Here is a 17,938-nt window from a genome sequence, read left to right as displayed (position 1 = left end):
TTAGCTAAGATTCAGTGTTTCAGGTGGGCAGTTTGGCACTTTTGGAACTATTCCTATTGGCAAGGCAAAAATGCACCTAAAGTATTTGAAATAGCAAATGTACATTTGACCCAGGTTTGTACTACCTGCATATGACCTGAGATTATCATGTTTATGAAAAGGAGCTCAGAATCTACATAAATCACTTAGGCCTATGCATTTCATCACAAAATGTGTTCAAGTAGTCTGCCTGAATTACTGGATGTGAAAAGGTGTTTGCTGGAACACACACCTGCCTGTTGTTCCTGTCAGACCAGATCAGATTAGTTCAATTAACAATGCCAGGAATGCTGTTCCCCACACTCCTTTGGCATTTTCTATTACAGCCATTGATCCAACACACAGAGACTGATCAACACACACAGTTTAGGGAAGTACTTGTTCTTTATTTTCACATAATAAATTAGAGTAACAGTTGTAATCATACATTTTTACCAGGCGATTAGCTACTATACAGTAGTATACTACTGTAAAAAATACCTTAAAGTACTACTTAAATAGTTTTGGGGGGTATCTGTACTTAACTTTACTTTCTTTTTTTGACAACTTTTACTTTTACTTCACTACATTCCTAAAGAAAATCATTTACTTTTTACTCCATACATTTTCCTTGACACCCAAAATGACTTGTTACATTTTGAATGCTTAGCAGGAAAATGGTCCAATTTATACATTTATCAAGAGAACGTCACTACTGCATCTGATCTGGCAGACTCACTAAATTTGAAATATTTGAAATGATTTATACTTTTACTTTTGATACTTAAGTATATTTCAAACCAAATACTTTTAGACTTTTACTCAAGTAGTATTTTACTGGGTGACTTTCACTTTTACTTGAGTCAAATTCTATGAAGGTATCTTTACTTTTATTTGGCACTTTTTCCACCTCCTGAGTATACAGTGCATTCAGAAAGTATTCAGACCCCTTTACATTTTCCACATTTTGTTACATTACAGCCTTATTCTAAAATTGATTAACTTGATTTTTCCCTCATCAATCTACACACAATAACAATAATGACAAAGCAAAAATATTATTATTTTTAAATGTTTTGCAAATGTAAAAACAAAACAAAAATTGAAATATCACATTTACATAAGTATTCAGACCCTTTACTCAGTACTTTGTTGAAACACCGAGTCATCGAGTCTGACACTACAAGATTGGTACACCTGTATTTGGGGAGTTTCTCCCATTCTCCTCTGCAGATCCTCTCAAGCTCTGTCAGGTTGGATGGGGAGTGTTGCTGCACAGCTATTTTCACGTCTCTAGAGATGTTCGATCTGGTTCAGGTCTGGGCTCTGGCTGGGCCACTCAAGGACATTCATTGACTTGTCCTGAAGCCACTCCTGTGTTGTCTTGGCTGTGTGCTTAGGGTCGTTGTCCTGGTGTAAGGTGAACCTTCACCCCAGTTTGAGGTCCTGAGCACTCAAGAGCAGGTTTTCATCCATTATCTCTTTGTTCCGTACATATTTTCCTCGATCCTGACTAGTCTCCCAGTCCCTGCCATTGAAAAACATCCCCACAGCATGATGCAGCCACCACCTGACATTCTGGCCAAATAGTTCAATCTTGGTTTCATCAGACCAGAGCATCTTGTTTCTCATGATCTGAGACTCTTTAGGTGCTTTTGGCAAACTCCAAGCAGGATTTCATGTCCCTTTTACTGAGGAGTGGCTTCCATCTGGCCACTCTACCATAAATGCCTGATTGGTGGATTGCTGCAGAGATAGTTGTCCTTCTGGAAGGTTCTCCCATCTCCACAGAGGAACTCTGGAGCTCTGTCAGAGTGACCATTGGGTTCTTGATCACCTCCCTGACCAAGGCCTTTCTCCCCCGATTGCTCAGTTTGGCTGGGCGGCCAGCTCTAGGAAGAGTCTTGGTGGTTCCAAACTTCTTCCATTTAAGAATGATGGAGGCCACCGTGTTCTTGGGGACCTTCAATGCTGTAGAAATGTTTTGGTACCCTTCCCCAGATCTGTGCCTCGACACAATTCTGTCTCGGAGCTCTTCGAACAATTATTTTAACCTCATGGCTTGGTATTTGCTCTGACATGCACTGTCAACTGTGAGACCTTCTATAGACATATGTGTGCCTTTCCAAATCATGTCCAATCAATTGAATTTAGCACAGGTGGACTCAAAACAAGTTGTAGAAACATCTTAAGGATGATCAATGGAAACAGGATGCATCCGAGCTCAATTTAGAATCTCAAACCTGTTTTTCGCTTTGTCATTATGGGGTATTGTGTATAGATTGAGGATATTTTTTTGAAATCCATTTTAGAATAAATCTGTAACGTAACAAAATGCATCCCTAATGTGGCACTGGGCCAGTCATCTGACTGACAGGAGAGATGACCAGAGGGGCAATGTTTCTCTCACCATCAGGATACCCACAGTGGAAGTATGGATAGAGTTTCTCTGTGAATTTGTGGCCAGTGAAAGAGCAGATGTGAGATCTGGCAGTGGCATCCACATCATAAATGGAGACCTGACCCTCCTCATAATCTACAAACACCCCCACCTTCTGGGGCTTCTTTTTCAGGCTCAGCTGTACTTTGGGGTCATTAGCCTCATAGTAATTATTTGTGCTCAGCCCCAAAGTCCAGACTCCATCCTCAATGCTCAGTGGTAACCACCCCTGCCTATTGATGGATTCTGTGGCCACTCCTAAATCCCATTCAGTCTTGCCCTTCACCTGTACCTCATAGTAATATTTCCCTGAGGAGAAGCCCTCCTTCCCCAGGACACTGTATATATAAGTAAACCTCTTTGGGTTATTTGAGAGATTCTGTGATTGGTCCCCACACCTCACTTGTTTCCCATCCACGGACAGGATTAGTTCAGGATATGCTGTATCAGGGTCCAGAGTCACATCCACTGCATACTGCAGAATATTAATCTCAGCTTCACACAACTTCTTCAGCTCGTTCTCCATCTCATTATGAAATCTCGTTACCTCACTCGTCAGTTTGTCTCCCAGCTGAGATACAGCTCTCTTCATGTACCCCATGTGCAGGTGGCTTTGAACATTGATCTCCGACCAGTTCTTGGACTTTACAGGGAGACACCAGGATGGGGAGCTCTGGAGGAGTTGGAGATGGTCCTTGGTGTGTGTGAGCTGCCCCAGCTCAGAGCTTATCCTCTTCAGCTCAGTGATTTCTTGCTCCAGTTCTTTAATGATACCTTCAGCACACTTCTCTGAAGCTTCTTGCTTCTGCTCAATCACACAAATGAACTCAGCCTTACATTTATCAATGGAGTGAACTAAAGCGGTGAAGATCTGTACTGTGTCAGACATCTCCCTCTCAGTGTGTTTTTTGCTGAGATCTACTGAGTGTTTGATCTCCTTAACCTTCTGCAGTCGCTCCTGAATCATCTGCTTCACTTGTGCCTCTGTCTTCCCAAGCTGAGCCTTCCTTTGGTCACATTCTTCTTCCAGAGGTATGCTGTTATGAGCCTTGTGGTCAGTCTCAGAGCAAAACTGACACACACATATCTGGTCAGTCCTACAGAACAGCTCAAGGAGTTTGTTGTGCTTCTTACACATCCTGTCTTCAAGGTTCTTTACAGGGTTGATCAGTTGGTGTTTCTTCAGGGCTGGGGCTATGTGATGAGGCTCCAGATGAGACTCACAGTACGAGGTCAGACAAACCAGGCAGGACCTCAGAGCCTTGCGCTTCCTGCCAGTGCAGACATCACAGACCACTTCTCCAGGCTCTGTAGCGAAATCCTCTCTGTCTCTCACTATCAATCCCTTAAAAAGTTCTGCAACTCCTCTAAGTGTTCTGTTGACATCCGGTTCAGGTCTTATGTGGAATATCTGCTTACACAAGGGACACTGGAACAGGCCTGTGCTATCCCAGTATCCTTTGATACAGGCCTTGCAGAAGTTGTGTCCACATGGGATGGAGACTGGGTCAGTGAACACATCCAGACAGATAGAGCACTGGAACTGCTCTTCAGACAGGAGACTGCTGGGGGATGCCATATCTGGAACACATACAGAATATAAACTATAAAGAACCCCCAAAACATAGGCTAAATCAGTTATTGGAATGAGTCAACTTCAATATCTTTGCTCACTAAACATACAGTGCCCTTCAGAAAGTATTCATAACTCTTGACTTATTCCACATTTTGTTATGTTACAGCCTGACTTAAAAAATTGATTAAATATATTTGTTTCTCACTCATCTACACACAATTCCCCATAATGACCAAATGAAAACATTGTTTTTAGACATTTTAGAAAATGTATTGAAAATGAAATACACAATTATCACACCCCTGAGTCAATACATGTTAGAATCACCTTCGGCAGCGATTACAGCTGTGAGTCTTTCTAGGTAAGTCACTAAGAGGTTTGCACACCCGGATTGTACAATTGGATAAAAGTGGAGACTCAGAGCTACAAAATGCTATATCATATACTGCATTGTTGAGGAACAAAGGGAAAGTAATTCTGCTTTGAAAGCACTTTTGAGAAAATGTTTTGGTATCTAGTGAAGAGCTCCTCTTTGTCTACACCCATTTAGCATCGTTCACACCCTCTTAAGCTTTACCCACACCCCTCTCGTTTCTCCCTCGGAGCGTTCAGAGCGCACACTTGACGCTCTGGCCGATGATTTGTTTACCTATGGATAACATGAAAACAGCCTAACCAGCTCTGCTAGCAACAATTTTATTGCGCTTTTTTGCAGACCTTTACTGACACCGCCCATATTCAATGCGCTGTACACTTTAGCTTAAGACATGTAGCTATCTAGCTAGGTAAACAATGAACCAAGCTAGGTAAAGAACGTGTAAGATCACACGGTGAATGTAACGTTAGCTAACGAGCCAGCCAGCTAACGTTTGCTAGTTAAACGACAATGAACATCATGTCGTTACTACCCTGCATGAATATGCTGGGAGCTAACCATCCAGGTTCAATGTTAACTAGATAATATTAGCTATTCCCTCCGCAAGGCAATCAAACAAGCTAAGCGTCAATATAGAGACAAAGTAGAATCGCAATTCAACGGCTCAGACACAAGAGGTATGTGGCAGGGTCTACAGTCAATCACGGATTACAAAAAGAAAACCAGCCCAGTCACGGACCAGGATGTCTTGCTCCCAGGCAGACTAAATAACTTTTTTGCCCACTTTGAGGACAATACAGGGCCACTGACACGGCCCGCAACCAAAACATGCGGACTCTCCTTCACTGCAGCCGAGGTGAGTAAAACATTTAAACGTGTTAACCCTCGCAAGGATGCAGGCCCAGACAGCATCCCCAGCCGCGCCCTCAGAGCATTCGCAGAACAGCTGGCTGATGTGATTACGGACATATTCAATCAATCCTTATCCCAGTCTGCTGTTCCTACATGCTTCAAGAGGGCCACCATTGTTCCTGTTCCCAAGAAAGCTAAGGTTACTGAGCTAAACGACTACCGCCCGTAGCACTCACTTCCATCATCATGAAGTACTTTGAGAGACTAGTCAAGGACCATATCACCTCCACCCTACCTGACACCCTAGACCCACTCCAGATGATTCAATCTCAACCACACTGCACACTGCCCTAACCCATCAGGACAAGAGGAATACCTATGTGAGAATGCTGTTCATCGACTACAGCTCAGCATTCAACACCATAGTACCCTCCAAACTCGTCATCAAGCTCGAGACCCTGGGTCTCAACCCCGCTCTGTGCAACTGGGTACTGGACTTCCTGACGGGCTGCCCCCAGGTGGTGAGGGTAGGTAACAACATCTCCACCCCGCTGATCCTCAACACTGGGGCCCCACAAGGGTGCGTTCTGAGCCCTCTCTTGTACTCCCTGTTCACCCACGACTGCATGGCCACGCACGCCTCCAACTCAATCATCAAGTTTGCGGACGACACAACAGTGGTAGGCTTGATTACCAACAACGACGAGACGGCCTATAGGGAGGAGGTGAGGGCCCTCGGAGTGTGGTGTCAGGAAAATAACCTCACACTCAACGTCAACAAAACTAAGGAGATGATTGTGGACTTCAGGAAACAGCAGAGGGAACACCCCCCTATCCACATCGACGGGACAGTAGTGGAGAGGGTAGTAAGTTTTAAGTTCCTCGGCGTACACATCACAGACAAACTGAATTGGTCCACCCACACAGACAGCATCGTGAAGAAGGCGCAGCAGCGCCTCTTCAACCTCAGGAGGCTGAAGAAATTCGGCTTGTCACCAAAAGCACTCACAAACTTCTACAGATGCACAATCGAGAGCACCCTGTCGGGCTGTATCACCGCCTGGTACGGCAACTGCTCCGCCCAAAACCGTAAGGCTCTCCAGAGGGTAGTGAGGTCTGCACAACGCATCACCGGGGGCAAACTACCTGCCCTCAAGGACACCTACACCACCCGATGTCACAGGAAGGCCATAAAGATCATCAAGGACAACAACCACCCGAGCCACTGCCTGTTCACCCCACTATCATCCAGAAGGCGAGGTCAGTACAGGTGCATCAAAGCTGGGACCGAGAGACTGAAAAACAGCTTCTATCTCAAGGCCATCAGACTGTTAAACAGCCACCACTAACATTGAGTGGCTGCTGCCAACACTGACTCAACTCCAGCCACTTTAATAATGGGAATTGATGGGAATTGATGTAAAATATATCACTAGCCACTTTAAACAATGCTACTTAATATAATGTTTACATACCCTACATTATTCATCTCATATGTATACGTATATACTGTACTCTATATCATCTACTGCATCTTTATGTAATACATGTATCACTAGCCACTTTAAACTATGCCACTTTGTTTACATACCCTACATTACTCATCTCATATGTATATACTGTACTCGATACCATCTACTGCATCTTGCCTATGCCGCTCTGTACCATCACTCATTCATATATCTTTATGTACATATTCTTTATCCCTTTACACTTGTGTGTATAAGGTAGTAGTTTTGGAATTGTTAGTTAGATTACTCGTTGGTTATTACTGCATTGTCGGAACTAGAAGCACAGGCAGTTCGCTACACTCGCATTAACATCTGCTAACCATGTGTATGTGACAAATACATTTGATTTGATTTGATTTAACTAGCGAAGCGAACAGCTGTGGGATACGAATAATAATTTCAGCTTTTCATATGTAATTGATTTGTAAAACAATTCTAAAAACATACACTTCTGTCTGCAACACAACTTAAAAGTCAAGGGGTGTGAATACTTTCTGAAGGGACTGTATATAAAGTAGTAATAACTGTACATTCATTCCCATTTAGAGTAGTTAGTCACATTGAGCTGATGTGGAACATATTGAAACGGTAGGGTATGTTTTAGGATTTTATATAGAAATTCGTTTTTTTGCTAAAGACAAACAAGTAAACACAGGTTTGGAAAACAGAAAGGGATGTGAGATTATCTCTTTACTCACCTTCGCTTGTGTGTATGAATGTGTTTGTGTAGACACTGCTCTCTCCGCCACTCTGGTCCTAGAAGTGCAGCTGTGTAGGAAACGTCTGAAGATAAGACAAGATGTGTTACATTCCACTTCTATCAACTCTTTCTCCTTACCATCAGTCGAGTGACAGAATACCTGCATTGCAATGCTTAAGTCTGTATTTCCTGCTAGCGAAGGTAACCATTCATAGATCACACCCTTATGTAATTTCAATCAATTCAAACTTTATTAGTCACATGCGCCGAATACAACAGGTGTAGACCTCACAGTGAAATGCTTACTTACAATGCAGTTTCAAAAAATATGGACAAGAATAAGAGATAAACGTAACAAGTAAATAAAGAGCAGCAGTAAAATAACAATAGTGAGACTATATACAGAGGGGTAACAGTACAGAGTCAATGTGTGCGGGCACCGGTTAGTCGAGGTAGTATGTACATATAGGTAGAGTTATTGAAGTGACTATGCATAGATGACAATAACAGAGATTAGCAGCGGTGTAAGGAGGGGGGGGGGGGGCATTGCAAATAGTATCGGTAGCCTTTTGATTAGATATTAAGGAGTCTTATGGCTTGGGAGTAGAAGCTGTTTAGAAGTCTCTTGGACCTAGACTTGGCGATCCGGCACCGCTTGCCGCAGAGAGAACAGTCTATGAATAGGGTGGCTGGAGTCTTTGACCATTTTTAGGGCCTTTCTTTGACACCACCTGGTATAGAGGTTTGCACTACCCTCTGTAGTGCCTTGCGGTCGGAGGCCGAGAAGTTGCCATACCAGGCAGTGATGCAACCAGTCAGAATGCTCTCGATGGTGCAGCTGTAGAAGCTTTTGAGGATCTGAAGACCCATGCCAAATCTTTTCAGTCTCCTGAGGGGGAATAGGTTTTGTTGTGCCCTCTTCACGACTGTCTTGGTGTGCTTGGACCATGTTAGTTTGTTGGTGATGTGGATACCAAGGAACTTGAAGCTCTAAACCTGCTCATCTGCAACCCTGTCAATGAGAATGGGGGCGTGCTCAGTCCTCTTTTTCCAGTACTCCACAATAATCTCCTTTGAGGTAGTAATTAATGCAAATTAATTACTTAAAATTCATACAATGTGATTTTCTGCATTTTTGTTTTAGATTCCGTCTCTCACAGTTGAAGTGTACCTATGATAAAAATGACAGACCTCTACATGCTTTGTAAGTAGGAAAACCTGCAAAATTGGCAGTGTATCAAATACTCTCCACTGTATGTACTGTCACTGTGGGGATGACATCCTTGATGCACTTATTGATGAAGCCAATGACTGATGTGGTGTACTCTTCAATGCTATCGAAGGAATCCCGGAACATATTCCAGTCTGTGCAAGCAAAACAGTCCTGTAGCTAAGCATCTGCTTCATCTGACCACTTTTTTAAATTGATCTAGTCACTGGGGCTTCCTGCTTGAATATTTGCTTGTAAGCAGGAATCAGGAGGATAGAATTATGGTCAGATTTGCCAAATGGAGGGCGAGGGAGAGCTTTGTATGCGTCTCTGTGTGTGGAGTAAAGGTTGTCCAGAGTTTCACTCCAGGCTTGAACATGTAACCCATGTGGCTGGAGGTGAAGTTGGAGGTGAAGCATGGTTGAAGGTGAAGGAGTGAAGATCCTGATCAATAAGGGGAAAGAAGGTTGAGTGCTGAGGGAGGAAGTATTCTGTTTTTGATTTTTTTTTTCGCAGCTTAGTGGAAAACACTTCCTCTTTGCATTTGTAGCTATTATGCAAAAATGTTTTTTCAGTTAGTTGAGTTTTACAACGCTGTACAGGATCCACATAGCTACAATTGTCAGTTCAAATATTCTGGCTAAGCCTGTTTTGATTACCTCATGAAAGGTGCAAGAACAATGTTTTTTTCTGCAGTAGGCCTCCCCCGTCGTGGGAATGCTTGAACACTGTCCTAACCTGGTTGTAAGAAATTCTCCTTTGTTTGCTGCTCATGCACAGTTTGACATCACCTCAGATAATAAAACCTACAGTCTCCAGTCTCCTTCCCCTTTATACTCTACCATCACCATACAGTCTGATGTATTTCAGCACGACTTTGTCAGTTTGCCTTTAAACTGACAGGTGCTTGATGTATTTTGGTGAGGCTGTCAGGAGTCCTTTATGCAGTCAGAACCACCAAGTTAAAGTGGATTTCCATACAATAGATGGCCGTTTACTGATAACGAATTGAAGTAATATAATAGTCGGTCAAAGGAGACATTTGAATAGAGTTACTCTTGCAGTCCATTGGCATTGCAGTGTATTAATATATGTTTTTCTCAGTGAACAGATGTCATATGTTGTCAGATGTCATATGTTGTCCTTCACACTGTAATGTATTAATCATACCAGTCAGATTGTTGTACTTATGGGGGAAAGTGATCACAATTGGCATGCACATAAAAATTCATTAAAGAAGTTTCGTCAAAAAATGCGAGTGTGTGTGTGTGTGTTTGCGTGCGTGTATGGTTGTTGGCCCCACTTCTGAAATTCTCTGTAAAAATCCACTAAAAGCAGACATGACAACTAATCCTAATAAATAAAATAAAATAACTCAATAACTGCTCCAACTTGTTCTCTGCATCCCTGATTCCTGACTCCCAAACCTCAATACTGGCCTGAAAAAGCCACAACAATATGAACGCGATGTACAAGGGCAGAGAACGGTGAACCCACTCTCAATACCGCCACAACACAGGCCCTCCAACACCGCCTCATTTAACCAGGAATTAACACTACGGCTGCACTGAATAGAAGGCAGCCCCCTGTGTTAATGCTGTGAAAAGAGCAGTGGTCAGTGGATCAGCAGAACAGAGGGTCAACACAACACTGTGCTGTTGTGAACCAGGCTCCCTAATGGCTGGTGTGCCCAGGTGAGAAAGGGGTAAATATTATTTACCCAAAGACACCCTGTATCAATGGAAATGGTGACCATGTCTCACTCACCTACCTATCTGGAGACATTGCTGATCTGCAAAAAAAATCTAGAAAAATTGACTTACTATGACTGGTAATGTGGTTGTCTCCCTTAGCTATCGAATGCACTAGTCAGTCGCTCTACTAAATGTCTAAAACCTAAATGTATGTGTGGGGTACAGAGATGAGGTAGTCGTTCAAAAATCAATCAAAATCAATTATTGCACACGGAGTGAGTCCATGTAACTTATTATGTGACTTGTTAAGCACATTTCAACTTGTGAACTTATTTAGGCTTGCCATAACAAAGGGGCTGAATGCTTATTGACTCAAGACATTTCAGCTTTTCAGTTTTTATTAATTTGTAAAACATTCTATAAACATTATTCCACTTTGACATCCATTTAAAATTCTGTCTGTAACACAACAACATTTGGAAAAAGTCAAGGGGTGTGAATTATTTCTGAAGTCACTGTATATAAAGTAGTAACAACTGTAAATTAATTCAGATTTAGAGTAGTTAGTCACATTGAGCTGAAATGGAACATATTGAAACTGTAGGGTATGTTTCCGCATTTTTGTATACAAAATGTATACAAAGAAATACTAAAGACAAACAAGTTAAAACAGGTGAGGACACAGAAAGGGCTGTGACTAACTCTTTACTCACCTTCGCTTGTGTGTATGAATGTGTCTGTGTAGACACTGCTCTCTCCGCAACTCTGAGTCCTAGTAGTGCAGCTGTGTAGGAAACCTCTGAAGATAAGACAAAATGAGACAAGATGTGTTACATTCCACTTCTATCAACTCTCTGATCTTCCGTACCGTCAGTCAAGTGACAGAATACCTGCATTGCAATGCTTTACTTTAAGTCTGTATTTCCTGCTAGTGAAGTTAACCATTCATATCTCATGCCATTCTGCCATATCAATGTACCGGTTCTTTAAAAACCCTTTTGCACCAGTCACAATATGGCTTCCCCTTTCAGGTATGAAAAGCAGCTTTAAACGATGAGGGAAGGCCTACCCTTTTACACCAAAACTGTAATATAGGGGGGAAAATCTGGTTAAACAACAGCATTTTAAATGTAAAAAGAAAACAGCAAAGGACCTAAAGAACAAGGTTTAATGACATAGTTCTGTTGGGCAGAGACAACACGATGAAGAGTTCAGGTAGAGGAGGTAGAAGAGGAAAATAATTAGCTGACAAGGATGGGGCAGTCTAAGCAATGACTGGAACATGCCTGTGAACTGGTGTTCTTGACCAAGAACCCCATGCAGGTCTATGGAAATGATGATGATTGGATTGGATTTGATTTGATTTGATTTGAAACAGTACTGGCACCCAAAATGAGTACCGGAACCTAAGTTGAGCACTGGCTATACTCAGTCTTTGAGGAGTGAATTACTCGTTTTTTTCAATCCAAAGACATTCTACCAACAATCAATCATAGGATAGTAATCCATTTTTTCAAATGTACTGGTATGGAACATGCAGACTGTAGTTCATATTTTATTACATGAGTGGTGCCTAATGGCCAAGGTATCTCACACACACAACCCTCTGTTGCTTCGGAACTAACGTCAGTTCTTGTGACTCAGGCTTGCACAGCAAATGGAAAATATGGGTTGTGTGTGTATGCTAATCTATGCTGCTGTGTCTCTTTCGCTCTGGTCGTACTGTGCTGGTCTTAGTCTGGTTCACTGGACCACGAGTTGAACCACTGTTAGGTCAGCAGGTCACTGACGAAGTTGGATTTTTGACTCGTCCAATGGCTGTTAAGAAGGCAACAGTTGTGTTTCTCTGAACACTGCGCTATTCTATTACCTTCATTCCTCCTTCATTGTTCTTCTCCAATAGCCCAGAGCCTTATCCATTCCCACTGAAAGTTTTGGAGTTGAACCAAAAGACACAGCCAGATGCCTTGTCTCACCATCATTACTGTCAACTGGCCACATGCCATAGTAAAATCCACATTGTCAAAATGACTGCTTATTATTTTAGGCCAAAAATCTGTAAATATCCTATTGTTGATATGTTAGGATGAGAAATGGGACCTGCCAGGTTGAAAAGTCATTAGTGACTCCCACCTCCTTCTTCAGGGCCACTTTATTAACCCTGTGGTATCAGAAAATGGCAAAAAGAAAGTCAGGTGAATGGTCTCAATCACATAAAGGGCGTGGTGTCCAACCACAGTTTGTGCACCTTGAACATAGAGGTGTGCTAAGGTTGTGTGTGTGTGTGCACACGCACGTGTGTGTGTGTAGGTGGCACACTGACTGAAGAGACTTGGTAAGAGGATGCCAAGTGGAGCAGAGGTGTCCTCTTACCCAGAAAGCAGCTTGACTAGTCAACCCATTCCCAGAGTAATGAATGCTAATGAAAGCATGCTGCTGACTAAATGCGCCCCCACACTCAGTACTCAACACTCAGCTGGCTTTCACATGAGGCAGACTTTGTGCCATTGAATAATTTGTCAGGAAGGAATAAAAAATCAGAATGATTTGTATGAAGTACAATTTAATTCCTTCTTGACCCATTTTCAATGTTCCCATAGTTTACACTACAGCTGTATGGAATTGCACTGTAAATATGTGCATTGGCTTCACAAATTAGATGAAAGAAAATACATAGGTAAATGCATTCTGAATTATGCAACTGGCAACCAATGATCTAACCCAAAAGAGGTGAGATAGATTGCAAAATACTGACGAATTTGGACCACCATTGGGAATAAGACTCAAGTCACACAGCATTTTCTCTTATGAAACATATCGTCTTTGACAACAAGGTTCACCAACAGCACGCCTTAAACCAAGCTTAAAAAGAGATTAAACATCTAGAACGATTTTCTGCACTCCCCACAGGGTTGGCCGACCAGCGGCTGTGTGTCCTCACAGCGGGGGAAGAGGGTTAACAGGCACCATGCTGGGTACCAGATCAAACAGAGACGCATGTATAGAGGACACAGGGCGGGGTGCCTCGTAAGGATCCGCCGACCGGCGAGTGGGAAGTCTGCAAGTCTGCCCTTGCCATCAATCTTACTTGCCAATGTACAATCATTGGACAATAAATTAGACGAGGTACGATCACAAATATCCTACCAACAGGACATCAAAAACTGTAATATTTTATGTTTTACTGAATCGTGGCTGAATGACGACATGGATAACACTCAGCTGACGGGATATACACTTCACCGGCTAGATAGAACAGCACACTCCGGTAAGGGGGGGGGGGGGGGGGGGGGTCTGTGTATATTTGTAAACAACAGCTGGTGCACAAAATCTAAGGAAGTCTCTAGATTTTGCTCTCCTGAAGTAGAGTATCTCATGATAAGCTGTAGACCACACTATTTGCAAAGAGAGTTCTCAGCTATACTTTTCGTGGCTGTTTTTTACCACCACAGACGGATGCTGGCACTAAGACGGCACTCAGTCAGCTGTATAAGGAAATAAGCAAACAGGAAACCGCTCACCTAGAGGCGGTGCTCCTAGCGGCCAGGGACTTTAATGTAGGGAAACTTAAATAATTTCTACCAGCATCTTAAATACGCAACCAAAGGGGAAAAAAATTCTAGATCACTTTTACTCCACACACATAGACGCGTACAAATCTCTCCCTCGCCCTCCATTTGGCAAATCTGACCATAATTCTCTGCTCCTGATTCCTACTTACAAGCAAAAATTCAAGCACAAAGCACCAGTGACTCGGTCTATAAAAAAAGTGGTCAGGTGAAGCAGATGCTAAACTACAGGACTGTTTTGCTAGCACAGACAGGAATATGTTCTGGGATTCTTCCAATGGCATTGAGGAGTACACCACATCAGTCACTGGCTTCATCAATAAGTGCTTTGAGGACGCCGTCCCCACAGTGACTGTACGTATGTACCCCAACCAGAAGCCATGGATTACAGGCAGCATTCGCACTGAGCTAAAGGGTAGAGCTGCTGCTTTCAAAGTCTCTAACCCGGAAGCTTAGAAGACAACATGCTATGATGAACCATCAAACAGGCAAAGCGCCAATACAGGACTAAGATTGAATCGTACTACACCGGCTCTGACGCTCATCGAATGTGTCAGGGCCTGCAAACTATTACAGACTACAAAGGGAAGCACAGCCGTGAGCTGCCCAGTGACACAAGCCTACCAGACGAGCTAAATCACTTCTATGCTCGCTTCGAGGCAAGCAACACTGAGGCATGCATGAGAGCATCAGCTGTTCCGGTTGACTGTGTGATCACTCTCTCCGTAGCTGACGTGAGTAAGACCTTTAAACAGATCAACATTCACAAGGCTGCTGGGCCAGACGGATTACCAGGACTTGTGCTCCGGGCATGTGCTGACCAACTGGCAGGTGTCTTCACTGACATTTTCAACATGTCCCTGATTGAGTCTGCAATACCAATGTTTCAAGCAGATCACCATAGTCCCTGTGCCCAAGAACACTAAGTCAACCTGCCTAAATGACTACAGACCCACTCACATCCGTAGCCATAAAGTTCTTTGAAAGGCTGGTAATGGCTCACATTAACACCATTATCTCAGAAACCCTAGACCCACTCCAATTTGCATAACGCCCCAACAGATCCACAGATGATGCAATCTCTATTGCACTCCACAGTGCCCTTTCCCACCTGTACAAAAGTAACACCTACGTGAGAATGTTATTCATTGACTACAGCTCAGCGTTTAACACCATAGTGCCCTCAAAGCTCATCAATAAGCTAATGATCGTGGGACTAAACACCTCCCTCTGCAACTGGATCCTGGACTTCCTGACGGGCCACCCCCAGGTGGTGAGGGTAGGTAGCAACACATCTGCCACGCTGATCCTCAACCCTGGAGCCCCTCAGGGGCGTTTGTTCAGTCCCCTCCTATCCTCCCTGTTCACCCACGACTGCATAGCCAGGCATGACTCCAACACCACCATTAAGTTTGCAGACGACACAACAGTGGTTGGCCTGGTCACCGACAACGACGAGACAGTCTATATGGAAGAGGTCAGAGATCTGGCCGGGTGGTGCCAGAACAACAACCTGTCCCTCAATGGTATCAAGACAAAGGAGATGATTGTGGACTACAGGAAAAGGGGGACCGAGCACACCCCCATTCTCTTCTGTGGTGGAGCAGGTTGAGAGCTTCAAGTTCCTTGGTGTCCACATCACCAACAAACTAGAGTGGTCCAAACACACCAAGACAGTCGTGAAGAGGGCACGACAAAACCTATTCCCTCTCAGGAGACGGAAAAGATTTGGCATGGGTCTTCAGATCCTCAAAAGGTTCTACAGCTGCAACATCGAGAGCATCCTGACTGGCACTACAGAGGGTAGTGGGTAGTGAGTATGGCCCAGAACATCACTGGGGCTAAGCTGCTTGCCATCCAGGACCTCTACACCAGGCGGTGTCAGAGGAAGGCCATAAAATTGTCAAAGACCCCAGCCACCCCAGTTATAGACTGTTCTCTCTACTACCACATGGCAAGTGGTACCAGAGCGCCAAGTCTAGGACCAAAAGGCTTCTCAACAGCTTTTACCCCCAAGCTATAAGACTCCTGAACAGGTAATCAAATGGCTACCCGGACTATCTGCATTGTGTCCCTGACTTAAAAATTGCACTGTTGGTTAAGGCTTGTAAGTAAACATTTCACTGTAAGGTCTACATCTGTCGTGTTCAGCACACATGACAAATACTATTATATCTATCTATCTATCTATCTATCTATCTATCTATCTATCTATCTATCTATCTATCTATATCTATCTATCTATCTATCTATCTATCTATCTATCTATCTATCTATCTATCTATCTATCTATCTATCTATCTATCTATCTATCTATCTATCTATCTATCTATCTATCTATCTATCTATCTATCTATCTATCTATCTATCTATCTATCTATCTATCTATCTATCTATCTATCTATCTATCTATCTATCTATCTATCTATCTATCTATCTATCTATCTATCTATCTATCTATCTATCTATCTATCTATCTATCTATCTATCTATCTATCTATCTATCTATCTATCTATCTATCTATCTCACAGTCCCAGTAAATCATTCTCATCCATCTACCTGCTTCCCCTCACCTACATACAGTATCTGTCTCCCTCTGTCTTATCTATGAGTGCTGCTGTTGCTCCCCCATCCCTCCTCCCTCTCACCAACATTGCTCTCCACTGTGGCTCTGATCAGGGCTTTGTGAGACTTCTCTCCATCATGTGGTTAAGGCCTAAGAGGGAAAAATGCCTGGCGGAGGATTGAATTAGTCAACTGTTTGCTCTATTGCGGTCCAACCCACCTCCATCTCAAAGTTCTTACAGCCCTTTACTTATTCATCAATCCCACCTGTCTCTGTGAGCACCTCAGACAAATTAAAGTTGAATTAGCCAACTGTATGCTGTATCTTACTGTATCTCTCCCTCCATCCCTCTCAAAGTTACCATAGAAATCTAATCATTCTAGTTCCGTGTTTATTACAATCCTCTTCATCAGCCCTTCACTCATTCTCCAATCACACCTGTCCCTCCACCTGTCACAACGTGATGAAGAGCTTCACTATGGCATTTCAATGATTGGCAAAAAGCCACAGCGGATCCGTGCGACAATGAAGGCCCCATCCCTCATGTCACTCCATTTGTCCCTACGCAAATAGAAGCAATCAGGCCCCATGTGCCAATACACAGATGGAAATCAATCTGAGAGATAACAGTAATAGCTGTACATCCACTTGTGAGCCGGCTCTGGAATGACCTTTCTTACCTTTGCGCTAGGAAGGCATCCTTTGGAGAGGAACTAGGGGTGTCTGTGGAAAATGTAGATCTAATTTGTAAAGAGACAGAGTAGGCTGCTAAGACCTGTGAGCGGATTGCTTTTCAATTGGTTCAGGGGAACGTGATCTGGGTGTGAACATGGTGGTGTAAAGACTTCAGAAGGAGCCAGGGGAAGTGATAGCTCAGCTGCCTGCTGTGACACAGGGCTATCTTCATGTATGGGCTTGAGTCACGGGTTACGTCCCAAATGGCACAGTATTCTCTTTAACATAGGGCCCTGGTCAAAAGTAGTGCACTACATAGGGAAAAGGTAACCCCTGCGGATATAATCACTGCAATATAGTTCTCGGTTAACCAATTACCAATTACCATATTATCTCCCTTCTCTAGTGGACTTTATTTCTGCATGCTCCGTCATGGAATAATTAGACAAACCAGTCAGGTATTCTACAAGATTAAATTAATTACAGTTTCTCAGTCGCTTTGGTGCATTTTTCACATCATCCCTAACATGTGCAAAATAATAAGTGCATTTCTCAGAACAATTTGTACAAACTGCAATATACAATAGATATGTTTCTAAAGCTAGTCAGTCACTAAAAATCCTTAGTACATCTCTCAAAAGTAAATATTCAAGCCAATGATCATGTCAGTGTCATCAGAATGATAAGTCATTGTTCACGAACAAGGCCGTTAAAATGTTTAGGCATGTTGTCAATGTAACTGTGTACTTT

General features: G+C 43.1%; 1 protein-coding gene across 1 annotated transcript; it reads right to left on the bottom strand.

Moving 5' to 3' along the window:
• Positions 1-404: 404 nt before the first annotated feature.
• LOC110485943 (E3 ubiquitin-protein ligase TRIM21) lies at positions 405-11,257 on the bottom strand. The gene is made up of 3 exons (XM_021557200.3): positions 11,091-11,257; positions 7,472-7,556; positions 405-4,039 (listed from the first exon to the last, which is right to left on the bottom strand). Exon 3 carries the CDS (start codon positions 4,035-4,037, stop codon positions 2,361-2,363), a length of 1,677 nt encoding a protein of 558 aa, XP_021412875.3. The 5' UTR covers positions 4,038-4,039; positions 7,472-7,556; positions 11,091-11,257; the 3' UTR covers positions 405-2,360.
• Positions 11,258-17,938: the final 6,681 nt, after the last annotated feature.

This window comes from Oncorhynchus mykiss, chromosome 13 (assembly GCF_057628025.1).
Source record: "Oncorhynchus mykiss isolate SJ-2025 chromosome 13, ASM5762802v1, whole genome shotgun sequence".
Taxonomy (NCBI): Eukaryota; Metazoa; Chordata; class Actinopteri; order Salmoniformes; family Salmonidae; genus Oncorhynchus; species Oncorhynchus mykiss.
This window is presented reverse-complemented; position numbering and strand designations above follow the sequence as displayed.